Genomic DNA, 18,156 nt, shown 5'->3' with positions numbered 1-18,156 from the left:
GTTGGCGGAGGCCTCTGCTCACTTGTTCATTCAGAAACAGCGCCCTCTTCTGACCAGAGCAGGTAAGCGCATAATTTCCCACAATGCTGCTGCGGCACCAGCCCGGAAGTGGGACGTTTATTGACAACATGGCCGTTGGACTGGTCTCGGATTTGGAGCGAATTGGGATTTGACAGCGGGGCCGCGACCACAAGCCGTTCCCTCGCCGGCAGCGTGCGGGACAGATGCTTTTGAATGAGGGGAGCCGCGGAGACACGGGTCGGTGTCAGTGAGCCGAGGAAGCGTCCGGAGCGTGAAACCCGTCATGTCGTTTTTCAAGAGGAGAGGTGAGGAACCAGCTCCTCTCAGGGGGGGCTGCGACGTCACCGGCGGCTCGCAGCGCCCGGAGCCCGGCTTTCCGCTCCCAGATTAGTTCGGAGTGATGTGACCGAGGCTGCGGCCGCGGGTGAAGCCGCTGAGGACACTGGGGTTTCCGGGGAAGCGGGTTTTCCTGCTGCCGCTGCTCTCTGCAGTCACACGGCTAGCTTAAGCCTGGGCTGGCCTCTCTATCCTCCCTGTCACATTCACGCTAGTGCTAGCCTAGGTGGCGCTACATCTGTCAGGGGGAGCTGCCAACTGGTTTAACAACTCACTTGCATCACGGGGACCGCTTAAAATACATTTAAACCCGTTTTAAACACCCTATGAGCAGCATTACCTGCGTTAGCCCGAGCTGTGCTGTAGCTGCAAGCTAAGGTAGCCTCACCTAAACATTTGCTTACTGCTCCATTCTGAAAAAGCTCACACTTGCCCGTCGTTTGTAAATAAGGCATCAGTAAGAAAGATACATGTGAGGTCCTTATCGGGAAGCGTCAGCTAGCAAGGGATGTGTCGAAGTGCTCAGCATCATGCACCGCTCATTGGATTGAATGAGAGCAGGATCAGCAACATGATCAGGGGGAAATCCTCACTGTTTAGGCTACCTAATGATATAATGGCCACTGAGTGACAGTAAAAGTGTTTCATAGAAATGGCTCATTATTGTTTAGCAGCTTCATTCTAAGTCATGGGGTCTGTGCTAAGCTGCTGAAACCCAGTGGAGCTGATGTTGCAGAATCCATAATGATAATATTGTGCTTTCTAGTCTGGATGACCATTCAAAGGGCTTTACAGCACAGTTCTTCCATTCACTAATTCACACGCACATTCAGTGAATTTATGTGTAACACTTTCTCTATACACCATACACTGCCAGCAGTATGGGATTCAGTATCTTGACAATTTAGGGTGTGGGGGGGGGGGGGGGGGGGGGGGGGACTGGAATCGATCCGCCAAGGTTGAATGACCCGTTTTACTCCTGAGCCACAGACACCCCCCCATCTGTTATTCTCACATCCTAATCCAGTAGGTGCAGTGTGATATCTCATCCCTGTAATAATTAATCCAAAGGGAACATTATTACTTTCATGATAATAGGATTTACTGCCTGGCTGTGTGTTAGACTAGAAGCTCATTGAGAGGCAATGAGAGTGTTAAAATAAGAAGCACTGTAAACACCACATACATTTCCACTGCCCCAGGTTACAGACAAGTCGTATCTTGCTTTGAGTGCACAGATAGGATAGAAATAAGTGAAGAGACAGTGATTGTGACATGGATTTCAGTTGAACTTTACTTGTGTTTCTTCAGGAAATCTGGCGGCACTTTTTGTTCTTCTAAAAACAGTGAGATTAGTAGTTTCCCTCCTTTGAGGCTAGACTTGTGAAAGCAGCTGACACAGCAGGGCCCCAAAAGGAGGAATTATTTGAGAATGCTCTTGTAATTCTCTGAACTGAGATGACACACACAAGACAGGAAGAGAGGGTTTTCCTTGGGAAAGGGTTAGCTGGTAATGAATCCAAAAAAAATAGTTTGATTGATGAATGAATTAACTTAGAACAGTGGTTCTTAAAGTTAAGGGCATAGAGCCACTGCATGGGGGGCATGGATGAATATAGATATACCAAAAAAGTTTGATTCTGTCAGGTGTTGACTCTTACCTCAGTAAAACTCAATTTGGGTCCTTTTTTACTAATTGCTTCCCCTATCATTGTTAATGATAGATAAACTAAATTGTGGTGTTGGGGAGGTTTATACTTTTGCAACTTCTGAAGGGAGGAATGTGAGAAAAAGTTTGACAACCACTTATTTAGAACAAAGACAGTCAGTGTTTTCATGTACGATGCTTCAGATCTATGCAGCAGAGGTTGTTGGGCCGTGGCCTTTTTCTGTGACAGCCTACCATTGCCAGTTTGTCTTTCTGAAAGAGCATCTTCTTACCCTTTCCCCTGGCCTCCCTCAGTCCAATTTGTATTGTGTTTGAAATTGATACTCGGCCTGACAGCTTGATCTGAAGATATGAATGGTGAGTCAGTCTGATGAGTGTTTGCCTCCAGGCACAGAGCTTAGGAGTGGCATCACCATGTACAACTTCATTGACAACCACTGAGTTGTAGACGGCTTCAGGTGTTTGTTGTCTGACAGACCAGAGCTGAGACCAAGGTCACAAACGCTGTTGTCCAGTGTAAAAACATCCTCAGCCTCCCTATTATCTTCACTGTTGCTTTTTATTATTTTCCTCACTCTGTCGTTATGTATCTATCTATATAATGTGTAATGTGAGTCTTTCCGGTGACATCACACTAATCCCTTTACTTTAACCCTCCATCCATCTCATTTTTGTTCATCTTGCCCTGTATTGTGAATCAAAAAGTTGTTTGCTTCTCCCGTTACAATCCTGCTCTCATCTTTCTCCCTCACAGCCAAAAGCAAAGAACCTGAGAAAGTGACCGATGCTAAAGTCAATAGAGGTGAGTTCATATTTACCAGGGTAATAAGGTTATGAAAGTGTTTCACTATGTTGTTGAATTAATAATCCTTTGTTTAAGGACTTATGATATGATTGGGTATTTCATATCAGATATTGTAATTATTATCAGTGCAATGTTTGACTCTTGCCCAGATGTGATACAGATATTTGACCATCTTAGGGGATTCAAACAGCTATTGGCCTGAAGTTATGTAGTCACAAGTAACAAAATTGACCTCAAACTATCAAGAGAAACACATGCACTGTTGTCTCCAGCATCCCACACCCTGAGGCCTCTGAGCAGTAACTCTCAGCTCTGTCCAAAAAAAAACCTTCACTAAAAAGCCCTTTTCATGAAGTCACACTGATGTTTTTCATCCAGTCCACTCAGAACTTTAACATAGCTGTGCTCTCTTTCTTCTTTTGCCATCCCCCGTCCTCCACTCCCAACTCCAGCCAACCCTGACTCTCCATCGTTAGGACTGAGGAACCATGCGATCCAGGAAGCTGCGGGGCCCAGCCATGTGGCCATCAATGCCATCTCTGCCAACATGGACTCCTTCGCCCGCGGCCGCACCGCCATCCTCAAGAAGCAACCGAGCCACATGGAGGCTGCGCACTTTGGAGATCTGGGTACAGAGACTGAATTTAGATGTGTTAATATGCAAAGGGCTAATCAAACATTTGATAATTACACTTAATAACTCTGTAATTCTCTCAGTTTCTCTGAGTTTCTGTTATAGATGGAAAATTAGATGTCAGATTATGTTTACCTTATGGGGAATAATTAGGTTTCTTGTAGTAATGTTCTCTGACTGAGTGTAACTCTTGCATCACAAACCAACCGTCTTGTGCAAGTGTCAAACAGTCCATTAATCCTGTGTGAGGCACTCGTGTGACGTCTTGCATCAGTTTTTTTTTAATGAGCAGCCAAACAATCCAAAGCGCGTCAATCAGGCTGACATATCCCTTGCAGTCTTCTAATGTGATTACGCGCTGAAGAAACGGCTCCTCCCTTTTATCAGAAGGGATCTAAAATTAGATTCTGTGCATGGATGGCGGGTGCCATGATGCGTAGTGTGGCTGAAATGTTGAATGACGGCAGTGACAGGAACTGTACGAGCGAGTTGTCCGGAGAATTCCTGGCGTGAGTCAGACCTGAGGTGGAGTAACCTGTGCTGCAGCCCGGACCACATGGACTGGGTTGAACTCACTGGGCACAAGTGATAACAAGTTTCAATGTGAGTTTGCAGGCAGCTGTAGCAGTTTAAACATGAGCTGAGGCTAGTGGACTTATCAGTAGATTGGCAGTGAGAACCACATTAATCTCATGGTTTCCATGGTGTTGCCCTGATAGTAGTTTATTTAGCACTGGTTGTTTTGAGTGTAGCAGTGCTCAGTATTTAGGCGGCCTTGACTGTATCATCTCAAGGAGGAAGGTGAAAAGCCAACATGAACCACCGTTTTGTTTTCAAAAAGCAAACGCAAAAGCACAAAGCTTCAGCCCACGCTGCAGTCCAACTACAGCTGATGAGCTCTGAATCATAATCCGTTTGGGGTTTGTCGTCTGTGAGCATGCTCTCTTGCTTATTTTGTCTTCTAGGATTGAGTTTATGTATGTGTTTGTGCTAGCAGTGCTCCTGGATGCCGGATGCTACTCAAACATAAAACAATTATTTCAGTTAAGGCAAATATTGCAACATCCTTTCAGATTCAGGTTTCTCCCCCAGTGTTCAAATGTTTAGAAACTGTCAACGGCTTACCACCTAATACTCGCACGAGTGACACCACGGACAGGACACATGATGCTGCAGCTGTGCTGCTCTGAAAAGTTTGTCTGGGTTAAATCATTTGTGAAATTGCATAGTCTAAGGCCACGGGGAGTTTGAAATTCAAATATAAGTATCTCTGAGTTGGAATTCAGCTCACGTCAGCTTTCAGCCTGCACCAAATTTTTTGAATCTGAACTGAGAAAAATCCACCTTTTATCTTCCATTGCTTGTGCCAGCTCCCATCAATGTGCTGCAAATTCTATCTTCCATCTGTTTTGAATATTGAAAGCTGTAAATAATAGAAACTGTGTTGCTCAGTCTGCAGTTATATTTCACTGTCCATTTTTTATTTAAAGCCAGTGGAAATCTCATGTTAACAGCAATGTTTCTTGTTAAATCATCAGTGCTAATATTCAATCTGTAATTTTAGATTTTTATTAAAATACATGAAATACACAAAATACTAGAATTAAAGATGTCTTTTTATAATTTAAGAATAATTTTGAATTGAGATCATCATATACAAATACTCAAAGGTGATGACATTTTTTTCTATACAGTTTTATAAAGCTTGACGGTTAACGCAATATTTCATTATCTTCAAATGTGATTTACTGTATGACTAGAGATATAGTGTTGAAAATATAAATATGCTCCTGAAGTCTACAATGTACATTTCTAAAACATATGTCTGCTAAGTTGATCGCTCAGTTGTGTGTCTGTTTGTTTGTTTCAGGTCATTCCAGTGTGAACTATCAGCCGCAGGAGACCCGCTCTCGACTATCCAAGACGGTGGACCAGGTCCTGCGGGACAATGTGGCGATTCCTCACTATATGCGTTTCATGGAATTGCAGGGCGCAGACCACCTGGTTCGGTTCTGGTTGGAGGCCGAGAGTTTCCGCTCCTCCAGCTGGTCGCGAGTCAGAGCACACAGTCTGAATTCTGTCAAACAGAGCTCCTTGGCCGAGCCCGTCCCCGCCTCGCCAGATGGCTCGGAGCTCCCAGCGGCGGCCTCTCACACACCCAATGCCCTCTCGCGGGATAGTAGCACCGAACGTCCGACAGTGCCATCGGAGTGGCAGGACTCCCCCAGCACGGAGGCTGGCCTGAGACCCGGCACCCCCCTAGCAGACACACCCAGCAGGCAGGCCTCCTCCAGGACGGGGACTCCCTTCAAGGTGCAGTCTAACAGCACCCTGAAGGAGCTCTCTGACAAGCTCATGAAAAGTGAGTCTGCTTTAAATCATCCTTTTTATTAATATAATGTTTACAGAAATATTGAATTTCTTACATTCATTCGGGATGTTTTAAATGCAGAAAGTTAAGTTTCACAATACTTCAACAAATAGACCTATATTATACATTTAGTTAACTTGTGTATTTAAATTATCCAAAATGTTTTCAACAATGTTCAAACTCATATCTTCTAAACCTTTTCCTTTGTCCATCTCTGCTGGAACCTCCGGGTCATATGATGTATGACGATGGAAAAACACTCTTTTAGCCAGTTAGCCATTTTTTCCTTGCACTGTTTGTATCGGTCACTCATATTGGATCATTCATTGCTGTTTGCTGCGTAACATGAATTAATCTTTACAACGTGACCTCATCCGTGAACATGATTTGTGCCTGAGACACGTCTGGTCGATTTTCATTGGCCAATGGTGAGACATCTCCCATAATCCCACGCTGCTAGGTCAAATGAGGTCTTTTGTTAATGTTTGCTTGTGAAACCCTAGTGGCAGAAGTTGCATATTGTACTTTTAAAACAACATCAATACAACCACTCAAAGGACACAAAGGAAAAATATAATGAAAGTCAGCTTTCCATTGATTGACTTAAATTGAGATGTTTAAATTGTTGACAATTTTGAGTAGCTGAAAGCAAAGATACAGTAAATGTGCTTCGATTCACCTGATAATGGAAATATATAATTCCCTTGAAACAGACTTGGTGAATAGATTATGACGCATATAAAAAATGGGTCACTCAAACTTCTGGTAAATGTAATAATTGTGAAGATGCAGATTGATACATATAGAGTTATAAATATGACTGCTGTTCCTTTAATTATTTATATGTTTTTCTACAATTTCATGAGGCTGGACTTCAGAATTGGCACCACAACCTTCTGCAATATTCACATTTATTTTCACATTAATTTGTAATTTCTTTTAACTGAGGGTGATTCTGGACCTTTTGTTAATATCTGTGCTACATTTGGATGGAAACTTGCCTATTGCCTGGGGATGGTTGAGAGAAACAGTTTTTCCCTCTTTAAAAGTTCCTTCTCTTCTGGATGATCAGCTGTTTGCCTCTGTGTGTTTCAGGTATAGAGAAAGATGCAGTCACCATCTTCACCAAGTTCATCTCTCCAGACGCCGTGAGGCCCATCCCCGTAACAGAACCCTTCAGAAATGACATAGTCGGTAAGATACCGATGCTGCCAGTAGGAATCCAATCACCACATTTTTAATTGTATGCTGTTGTGTAGTAATAACTCTGTCCTTCCTCTGTGCAGCTAAGATATGTGGAGAGGATGGCATGGTGGACCCAAACTGCTTCGTTATTGCACAGTCGTTAGTGTTCGCCATCTTGGAGCAACAGTGAGTTTCTGTCTTTTCATTATGCAGAGGAGTTAATACATCACATCTCCTCATCACCATGTCTTGACATTAAAGTGACACTGGTGTTCTTTTTTCATTTTTCCACCTCGACATCCACAGTAGCAGCTGCTCTCATCTTCCACTTGCCCTTTCATTTCCAGGCACTTTTGTGATTTCCTGCGGAGCCATCATTTCTGTAAATACCAGATTGAAGTGTTGACAAGTGGCTCTGTGTTCCTGGCGGACATCTTGTTTTGTGAGTCTGCTCTCTTCTACTTCTCTGAGGTGAGTGAGTTCAGTGGCTCTCAGAACATTATTTATTGCATCCTGGTATTTATCATCACAAACACATATCCACACTTATTGTTTGAAGAGCGTGTTGATAATATGTGCAATATTCTATTCAGCTATTTCCAGCCAGACTGGAACACTCAATGTCTCCCTAAGTGATTGTTTTTTCGGCTTCACCAGCTGTGTTTTTACCCAAAAAATGGTTTACTGGGTGAAAAAATAACTGCTGCCATCAGGCATTTATTTAAAATTACGTTGTAGCAGAAAGGCTTTAGGAAGTCAGATTATATGTAAAGCCTCGGTCTAAAAATTCCAGAAATCTCCTTCTCTATGTAGAAAGCATATCTCAAGAACCATCATCTTTATAATCCTCACACTTGACCTGTGTATTTTTAAGGGCCCAGGGCGGAAAGTGTCTAATTTGATACATTCAATGTTCATAAACTAAACATAAACAGGCAACCAGCGCTCTTTAGTAGCGGCGGCTTAGACTCAATCCCAACCACAGCTCATTCACGACAAGCACAATTTATCCTCCAGCTTCACTGAACTTGCTCATTGACCTTATTATTATGATTTGGCTATTAAATTTAACGGAACAGAATATCTTTTATTTCAATCGATTCTTTAATTTGCCATGGACTTTGTGTGAAGCACTTTGTAACCTTGTTTAGACAAGTGCCATACAAATAAAGTTATTATTATTATTATCATTATTATTAATAAAATGATTAAACAGGGGAACTTTCAGGGTTCTATGGAGTCCAGCAGCTGGTCTTTACTTGCTGAGGCTCAATTACTGCAAGTTACTTTTACAGTTTCAGAAAGAAGCATTACCACAGGCCAGGCAAACAGCCCTTTGCACACAGAAAAAAGAATGGGCACTGCACTGCTTTATATACAAAGAGCAACAAAGTCTGCATGGGGAGGAGGTCGTAGTTGAAAGGGTCCAGCACAGGGTTCAACCCCTGTATTATATCAGAAGATGATAATGACTTGTTTTGAATAGACCAAATATCCTCATTGCTTTACTATATTCCGTTTCAGTCATGGTGTAGCCAACAAAACTACTTGGTTAGGTTTAAGAAAATATCAAATCGGCTGTTCAGTGTGGAAACGTTTTGGTCTTCTGTGGATCAGGAGGCGGAGCAGCACTTTCGGTTTGTTCCACGGCTCCTCTGGTCTGCATGTTAAAGTGTCCTCTGGCAAGATGCTGAGCCCCATATTGCACCTGGCGGCTATGCCATCGGTGTAAGGGCACAGTCACACATACACAATTGCTAAGTGTTTATCGCGGATCAAAGTTCACCAAAGTTCAACTCCATGCGAAGCCACGCTGGGATATGTCTTGTGACAGGAAGTGATTGTTTTCTTAACCTGATCGCTCTCAGTGAACGAAAGGCGTCTGCTCTCTTATCCTAGTAATCTAATGCAGAAGTCTTCATTTAACACCACGTCCAACCCTCTAAATATAAAGTGTCAAAGTTAATTAAGAAACACTGACGGCTTAAAAACACGCTGATTGTGTATTGCTCCTCGCTCTCATCCCCTGTAGTACATGGAAAAGGAGGAGGCGATGAATGTTCTGCAGTTCTGGCTGGCAGCAGACAACTTCCAGAACCAACTAGCAGATAAAAAGGGCCAGTATGACGGCCAGGAGGCGCAGAATGACGCCATGATCCTCTATGACAAGTAGGTGTTCCATCAGCTGCTCCTGTTTCATTAAACCGTTGCTGATGCTTTTACACTCATTCCTCCACTAATCTGCCGTTTAGAAAGACTTTATGAAAATTGTTTATTAATTCGTCTTCTGTTGTCTCTTGGGAAAAAAACAACAACTTGGCAAACCACTAATTAGCTCCTATCCTGCTTTGGCAGCAGAGAAAAGTTTTTCAACAATTTTAACTTTATAATGTGCATTAAGTATTTATAATAGTTCATCACATTTTAAGCAAAAGGCCCTCACTGTTCTTAACACATGTAAAACTCCACACTCTCCATTCCTAAATATCTGTTCATCACTTTTAGTGTGTTACAACTGCTGCTTCCATTCTGGTTGTGTAATTGACATTTTGCTCTTGTATGCTGTTACTGAGGCTCAATGGTCCCACGGGTATCACTCTTTCATCTCAGATCATATTCTGTATGTTTGAATCACCTGAATGCACCTGTAATATTAGCCTGGTACCAGGTAACACGAAGGAAGGCCGACTTAGTTGAACTTGCTTTATTTTATTTTCTTGCATGTGGGTAATATTTGTCTCCAGTATTTTATATATTAATCATATTGTAATTAGAAGGTGAAGGTCAGTTCCTTAACTCAGCTTAATTAACTGATGATTGATGCCCAGTCTTTAATTGGATGATTCTTCTACAGCCTTTAGAAATCGTATTAATGTGTAATTCTGTCTGCTGAAAGCTTTGTATAGGACACACACTATCTATAATAATACAGAGCAGATGACAAAGCACACACATCATTCTTTCTCCTCTTTTCTTCCATTTCTTAATTGCGATCCCTGAGGTTTTATCTTGGCCTTTGTTTCATTAATAACGTGATTCAAAAATGCACTCAACCAGCCCACTGACCTGCTTCTTCAGCATCAACGTTTTCCAGCGCCACACAACACCCTCTGTCCTTTATATGGAATGAATGAATATGAATCTCATTTTAAGATACTGCTTTTTGAAGCCTCTTTGAAATGTAATTGTGATTTTGGCAGTGATTTAAAATCGTAATCATCGCTCTGTTGCCTCCTTCAGGTATTTCTCACTCCAAGCCACAAACCCTCTGGGCTTCGGCGACTCTGTGCGGATGGAGATAGAGTCGAATATCTGCCGAGAGGGAGGGCCGCTCCCCGACTGTTTCACCACTCCACTCCGACAGGCCTGGACCACAATGGAGAAGGTCAGATTCTCCGATAGAGACCAAACAAAGACTTTTTAACAGTTACCATGGGACCTCTTTTGTACTCCTTTTAAGATACGACGAATTATGCAGCTATGTTAACATCAACACAGTATAACACAGATATATGAAGCTTTCAATTAAGAAATATCGCCATTTAAAGCATGAAACATTCTCAAACTCTGGAATGAAAACGTAGTAGTATTGATGTAGCCTACGAGAATTGCTTCGACTCCAGGGTTATTCTCTCCCAGGTTACTTTACCTTATCTTCACCTGTGTACGCGTTTTCTTGGACTCCAATATTCCTTCATATCTATCGTGCTTTACAAATTTGATTCAATATGAGCCTAATAAGTCTTCAATTGACCTTGTAAAAACCTGTGGAAAACTTATAGTAGGATCCTAAAGCTTTTCTGGTGCAAGTCACTGACAAATTGTCCCATTAAACCACTGACACATGCACCTGTGTTGCAATAATGAAACAAAAGCTCAACAGTGTTGTTAGAACATAAAGGTCAGTAACAAACCCTTGTAACTTGTAACCAAGGAAGCTCATCATTTTCTAACAGAGTTCACCCTATTTTGCATTTGCTCAGGTCTACATGCCAGGCTTCCTGTCCTGCAACCTTTACTACAAATACCTGAGTGACCTCATCAACTCGGTGCGGGCGGATGAGTTTGTGAATGTCAGCGCTCCCGGTCAGAGCGGGCTCGCGGACAACAACCGCTCGGGTTCAAGTGTCAGCGAGGCCTCACAGGTGACCCCTCCCTAAACTTTCACCCACATCTTCAACCCCTGAGGGGATGTTCCCCTGTCTGCTGGCATTTAGACCTGCTCCACCTCATTACATGAATGATGAAGATATATTTTTTTTGTTAATACCAAAGGGTCATGATCAATCATGTGGTTTAGTTGTCTTCTGAGGAGGAAAAAATGGAATTTACCTGAAACGTAGCTTAACGTTCACTTCATTGTGTCTTCCCTACAGCAGGGAGCCAAAAGGGCAGCGATAAAAATCCTTAAAAACTTCGATGAGGCGATCACCGTGGACATCGCCAGCCTGGACCCAGAATCCTTGTATCAGCGGCCGTATGCTGGGTGAGCTGAGTGTGTCCAATGTCTCTTTCCTGTCATGTGGGTGAATACAAGTCATCAGAAGAATAGAGATCAAGCCAATCCCCCATTAAAACGCTGCACACACTTGGGATCATGTAGTGGTGAAATGAACGAGAGCCTATTCAGACCTGGTATCAACATCAGTCCTGAGAGTTCTGATCACAAGTGGATAGAGCTCAGTATGTTTTTAACACCTTGTATTAAATATGTCTCCTGTCACCATTATTCATTGTATCTCACTTCCCTCGCCTTTATGCAAATAAACACAAAGAGAGTTAGGCTGCTTTTAGCCAGTTTGAGTTTATAGATGACTGTGTCTGTGTATCGGTGCGAGAGGGAGAGAAAGAGACAGAGGGCGAGAGCGAGCGGAGTCAGGAGCGACTAAAAGAATAAATGTGCGCAGCTGTGAAGAAAGATTCGACCAATTTAAGAATAGTATCAATCTGTATGTGTTGATCATTGTTGATGTTGTGACCTCAATGAGTGAGTAGCATAAAAATGCTGTTTAACCTGTCGTGGGCCAGAGACGTCAGCTGAGTGGGAGGGCCTTCATATGTGGCTCAGAACGCATTTGCATTAGATCACAGTGAAAAGATGTTGGTTGTGTTCACACCTGAAATTAGAGCTGACCACTTGTGATCGGATCACCTAAGACGGATGTGTATACCAGGTCTGAGAGCCAGTGGCAGTCTGAACGATCGGAAATCAATCCAAAACTTCAGGTTTGCTTTTATAAAGAGGTCAGCTCAAAGGAGAAAACCTCATGTGATTTGTGTCTGATTGGTTAAAATATTAGAAAACACTGATTTGGTATTTTAAATCACAACCCAAAAATGTACTTTTAACAGATTTAACGTGGTCTAATTTATCTTAAATCTCCCCCCCCCCCCCCCCCCCCATTAGTTTTTGTTTCCCTTTTCTTTTATGTTCCTCCTCTTTATGTCTTGAGATTGCTCTCACTGCCGTTTCAATTCAATGCTTGTATCCATCTGGTTTTTATTGACTCTGCCGCAAAGTGTTTTATGAGTGTGCTTGGAAAAATCCTCTAGAAATATAACTCAAGAGAATAATTTTGTTGAAAGCTGGGGTCCCTTTTTACTACCCCTGCCTCCATTGAAACTGCAGTGATGGAATGGATACACATTAACAGTTGTGTTTGAATGCTGCTGCGTGTGCCTGAGGCTCAGCTTTGTCCCATTAGCTCTGTGTGCTGTCTTCACCCGTCTCCTCTCCTCTTGTCTGCTCAGGAAGATGACGTTCGGGAAGGTGAATGAGCTGGGCCAGTTTATCAGGGAGGCAGAGCCCGAGCCGGATGTGAAGAAATCCAAAGGCACGATACACTGAGACTCCTTTCTCTCTCTCTCTCTCCTCTACCTTCATCCATATCAATATTCTCTCTGTGTATCTGCGCCCTCACTCTGTCATATTTTATCTGGCTCCTCCATTCAGTGAAAAGCACCTACTCTGTGCCCATGAATATAAACCTCCTCTAGTGGCTGCGTCTATTCTCCTTACAGCGTATTGTCTTCTGAAATATTTAAATATATTCCCTCTGAGGAAATCACTCAGAGGCTGTGAAACTACAGAAGAGTAACGGGGCAAGGCGTAAAAAGAGAAAGGGAAGAGGAAGATTATTTATTTATTTTTATTTCAAGAAAGTTGAACTCAATCAGAGGAGAAATACAGTATATGTTTTAAATTTTGCATATTGAGAATAATGTTCAAGTTTGAAGTCAGACTGTCAAGAATTTATTAACTACTGTCAGCGATGTGTACTGCTGCTGCAAAGTGCCTTATGTAGATCAATTAGTGAAATTGTTCTTCAGAATCGGTAACAAAGAAAACCGTTATCTTTTAGCACATTAACCCGGTGTTAACCCCAAAACCTTCAAGGGGCTGCAACCGAGAATGGTTTTAAGTTGTAGAAACTAGACGAGCTTGAAAGACGAGGCTTCATTTGTGTAAAGTGAAATAGCTGCTAATGGACGTATGTAAGCGTATCGATGGTTACACTAACAGTTCCAGATGTAACACTCTGGTAACTCCCTCCAACAATCTCAGAGCCCATCGGCTCTCATCTAATGAGAAATCGCCTATGAGGTCGGTGGCCAATATTTTTGGGCTTCCGGTGTAAACAGCAGATATCTGAGCCAGGAGCTCACCATCCGTACTGTTTACAGTCCAACTGGTTTCTGTTATCACAATCACACTAACACATTGAACGTTTGTCCTCACATTACACAAACAGTGATACATTCTGTAGGTGTTTTAGGTCCAGATGACTTTTCTCTAATCTCTATAAACAGCTAACTGCATATGAAACCAGATAAATTAGCAAGCAGATGCATTTTGTCAGTGTGTCCCTCCTCTTTTGCTCCTCAAATGTGATTGGTTAAACAACAAACTGAAACCGGATAGCTTCCACTTGAAAAAATCTTGTCCCTTCATTTTCACACACAGAATCTGTTAGTACAGATTACTCTTCTTACACAAAGAGTTTACCTCATCCTCAAAATGTTTATGTTATTCACTTAAGTCAAAATATTATAAATCCCCCTCATATTACATCTATTATTTTATTCAGTTAAGGGACTGGACTTGGTCTCAATGGAATAAGCAGCTGCAACCTTTCATTCCCCCAGTCATACCACCCACCTACTATCCCAGATCCCCATTTTTATTGTGTTTATCTTTAATTTTTTCTGCTTTTGACTCCTTTATGTACATCTAAATATTTTTTTTTAATTTTGTTTATAAAAAGAAAAAATGGCACTAATACGAAAATTCCTTCCCTCTGCCTCTCCTCTCATTCAGGCTCCATATTCTCTCAAGCCATGAAGAAAATGGTCCAAGGCAACTCCGATGAGGTGAGACAGCAAAATGTAAAATAATCATAAATGATTCAGTGTTCTGAGGCTCAGAGCGAGCCTCTCAAGGGCATTGCATTCAGATTGGCCCGTGTGACGTCACTCCATGACTTATGATTTATTGAAGAATATAGATAAAAGTCTGTGTTGAATCAAAGATTGTATTGTGACTCAAGGCCCAGGAAGAGATGGCGTGGCAGATCGCCAAGATGATCGTCAACGACGTCGTCCACCAGTCAAATCACGACAGCCCCGGCAAGTCCACCAAGGTACAACCCCTCGCTCAGTATTCCTGCTCCCATGCAACGGTGACCGCAGCTCTTCTCTAAGTCTTTTATTTGTCATTTTGTCTGTCTGCAGTTATGACCTGCTATGAAACCAAAGGAACGTCACTTCCTGCGGACACCGGCCAGACAGTGACAAAGTGGCTCTGGGTTCACCCTGCAACAAACTGCATTACTCTGAGAGCGAACAAGGCTTTTCTATCACCTCCCTGACCACGTCTCTGTGCGCGCATGTGTGTATGTGTGAGTGTGTGTGTGTGTGTGTATATGTGTGTGAGTGTGAGTGTGTGGGTGAGTGTGTGGTTGTGAGCTCAGTTCTGTGAATGTTCAGGCATGGGCTAGTGGACAACTTGAAGTAGATAATTGTTTGAAGCCTCCAACTCCATACCACTATAAAGGGTCATGTGTAGTGAAATTTAAAAGCAGCGCAGAGAGCGTGCGTCTGATTGGAGGATTTGGCTCCTCAGGATGGGAACCTCCACCATGAAGCTGGAGGAAAAGAAGCAGCGTTATCGTCCGGACTGTCGCTGTGCGGCTGCAGCCATAGTGTTTGTACAATTTCTCATCTCGGACCTATGGAGGACGTGTCAAAGACTGAATGACCCACACTCCCTGGTGACACGCCCACCTTTTAGAAGCATTCCTTGTTTTTAGATTAAAACCTTGTGTAAGGTTCAGCTAGTGAAGAAGGAAAATCCCCGGTTTGGAGCAATGTACAGTTTTGTCATTTGCATTTGCTTCCCCTCAGCCTGCCTGGAGTAGTTCTGTTTGCTGCTCCCTCACATGGGCTGTCCTTACCTTGGCTGTTAACTGTTCGTACTGTAGAACATTTGGAACTGTGACAATGAAACACGAGAGGATCTGATACAGTTCTTGGACTTCCTATGTTAACCTCCTGGCACCTTCATAGAGTGTAGAAGAAGAAGAAGAAGAAATACTCCATAATGTACTTAAAATGCTCCGGTTGTGTTGGAAAACTCCAAAAAAATGTTCTAAATGTTTTTACATTTCTGGTTTACCCCATATATAAACATTAGTCCTTTTTTATGATGATCGCAGCTTTTTTTTTTTTTCTTGCATCGGTAAAACAAACATCCGTGATAACCAGACCAACTGGAACGTGTGCTCAATTAATTCAACTTTTTTATTTTATTTTTTTATTTCTTTTGAGCCTTACCAAGATATGGAACCAGAAAAGACTCTTGGTACTATGTACCACTAATGTTTTCTGACATGTACATGTACGTAATCTATAATATATTTAAAATTGTGTTTGATTTAAATACAGATATTATGAAACATTCTGTCTGTCCTCATTTTTGTTTGTACGGTATTGTATTATCAGCCCACTGCAGGCCAGGGTTATGTCGACACAGAAGGTCGATGATGTTAACAGGCTGATTTTGTTTATAAAAAAAAATAACGATAAAAAAAGTATTGTAGTTGAAAATGTGGTTAAACTGGCACGCTCAGTTAAATAGGAGGACTCGTATTGACTCTGGCCATGAGGGGGCGACATTTGCTGTGTTGCTATGGTTCACCAGAGGAAGGACCTTGGTGACTCAGTACATTGTTTCTCAGTTCACTTTCAGTCAGCTCGTCTCACGCAGGCTCAGCAACATCCACCGATTGTAAGATACAACTCATCTCCAAGGGCTGTACGTCACCATGGTTACACTTTAGTTCTATGAATTGTTTACAGTCAATTCATTCCTGTTTTTAAGGATCTGACTGATGACGTCATGTCCTGCTGTTTATTAGTTATTGACAGATTAGTGCTGATTAACATGCGCTTGATTAGAACACTAGCATTTCTCCCGATCGCTGACTTCGACAGACGGTGACTTCGATGCAGTTGGATGTATTTAACATGTACAGTTATACCTGCTGTTAATAAATTACTGATAAATATTATATAACATTAATCATCTACATTTCCATAACTTTCATCACATGTTGCTTATTCTTCATTCCAGACTTGCATAGGCAACCCCCCCCCCCCCCCCCCCCCCCCCCCCCCCCCCCCCCCCCCCCACACACACACACGAACCAGCCCCTGTCCTGAGCACTGATTGGGTTAGAGATGATGCTTCTACCTGTCAGCAACAGTTAATAAACGAATGATGTGAACTTTTACTGTTTATTCCCGATGCTCAGGAGTATTTATTTATTTATTTATTGAGATTATTTACAGTGAGATTAAAGTTGTTTAATTAATCATCTCAAATACTGTTTTTATTTTAATGGAGTGATTTCTCGATCGCTCCATGAAAGCTCGTGCGCAGCGTTACATGCACGTGGGAAGATACCTGCTGTCAGACTCCTGCCCTGTCAAGTTGAAAAGAGAATTTGCTGAACACCGGAAATGCATTATTGCCCTCAGAATAAAAGTAATTTCAAACAAGGGGATGGATGTCCTGACACAAGTATCTATTTTCTACAACTTAGTACTAGTTGTAATAATAATACAATTAAATAGTTATAATAATATTAATAATTTCAAACACTTTGACGAGCATGTCCCACTTTCTTCCGCCCATATAACTACACATTAACCTAAGTAAAACATTTGGTCCCTGTGTTGATGTTGTTTCTGATTGAGTGAATGTATCTGTGTGGCCATCTCCATGTTTTACTGTGACCAGGACATGTGGCCTCAAGACATTTGTCCAATCTTTTAATTAAAGGTCCAGCACCAAAACATTGGATCCTACATTTCCCACACAAAGTGTGTCTTTGTTGGTTTGCTTGTTGGTTTGCTTGTAAGATTACGCAAAACTACCCGATGGGCTATCATGAAGCTTGGTGGAGGGATGTGATATGGATTGGGGAGGAACACAATAAACCTAGATATGGATCTGGATCAAAGGGCTGATCCAGGAGTTTTTAAATCACTTTATTTAACATTGAGAGAGGGGAGAGATTTGTGGATCTTGATGAAAAAATCAGGCATGCTTAGGGGATTGATTTTAATCAATCAATCAATCAAATTTTATTTGTATAGCCCATATTCACAAATCACAATTCGTCTCATAGGGCTTTAACATGGTGTGACATCCTCTGTCCTTAACTCTCCTAAGTAGTAAGGAAAAACTACTAAAAACCCTTTCATGTGTGTTTTCTTTTTGGTGCAGCTTAATTGAATTTAAGGTGCCTGTTGGAGGAGGTGTGCAATCTACTGAGTGCCATTCGAGTTTTGTCACAGTTCTCCAGAGCCACACAAAGCTTAATGACCTGTTTTCAGAGGCTGAGACTGTGATGTAGTCATTTATATGTACAAATCTGGGTTGTCCCTGGAGTAGAATTATTTAAAGCCCCCGTGGAGACTTTAGTAAAGCTGCGCCCCTTCTGCAGGGCTTTACTTTGAAAAGCAGAGCCGGAAACTCCTTCTTAGTCAATAGTAACTTGGCGTTGTCCAGACAGCGTTACGCACAGTGCGCTGCTGCCCCTGTGCATGTGGCGTGAGACTGTGGAGAGAAG

The 18,156-nt window shown here is 42.2% G+C and overlaps 1 protein-coding gene across 2 annotated transcripts; it reads left to right on the top strand.

Annotated features, from left to right (window-relative positions):
• The first annotated feature begins 120 nt into the window (after positions 1-120).
• Positions 121-15,980, top strand: akap10 (A kinase (PRKA) anchor protein 10). 2 transcript variants are annotated; one of them, XM_053441977.1, is made up of 15 exons: positions 121-326; positions 2,781-2,828; positions 3,284-3,460; positions 5,336-5,827; positions 6,932-7,030; positions 7,123-7,207; positions 7,369-7,492; positions 9,054-9,190; positions 10,262-10,406; positions 11,005-11,166; positions 11,401-11,507; positions 12,773-12,855; positions 14,340-14,392; positions 14,569-14,661; positions 14,753-15,980. In XM_053441977.1, exons 1-15 carry the CDS (start codon positions 305-307, stop codon positions 14,756-14,758), a joined length of 1,833 nt encoding a protein of 610 aa, XP_053297952.1. In that variant the 5' UTR covers positions 121-304; the 3' UTR covers positions 14,759-15,980. The 2 variants fall into 2 exon arrangements, with proteins under 2 accessions (XP_053297952.1, XP_053297951.1); XM_053441976.1 differs by having other exon boundaries at positions 11,398-11,507.
• Positions 15,981-18,156: the final 2,176 nt, after the last annotated feature.

Source organism: Pleuronectes platessa, chromosome 15 (genome assembly GCF_947347685.1).
Source record: "Pleuronectes platessa chromosome 15, fPlePla1.1, whole genome shotgun sequence".
NCBI lineage: Eukaryota > Metazoa > Chordata > Actinopteri > Pleuronectiformes > Pleuronectidae > Pleuronectes > Pleuronectes platessa.
This window is presented reverse-complemented; position numbering and strand designations above follow the sequence as displayed.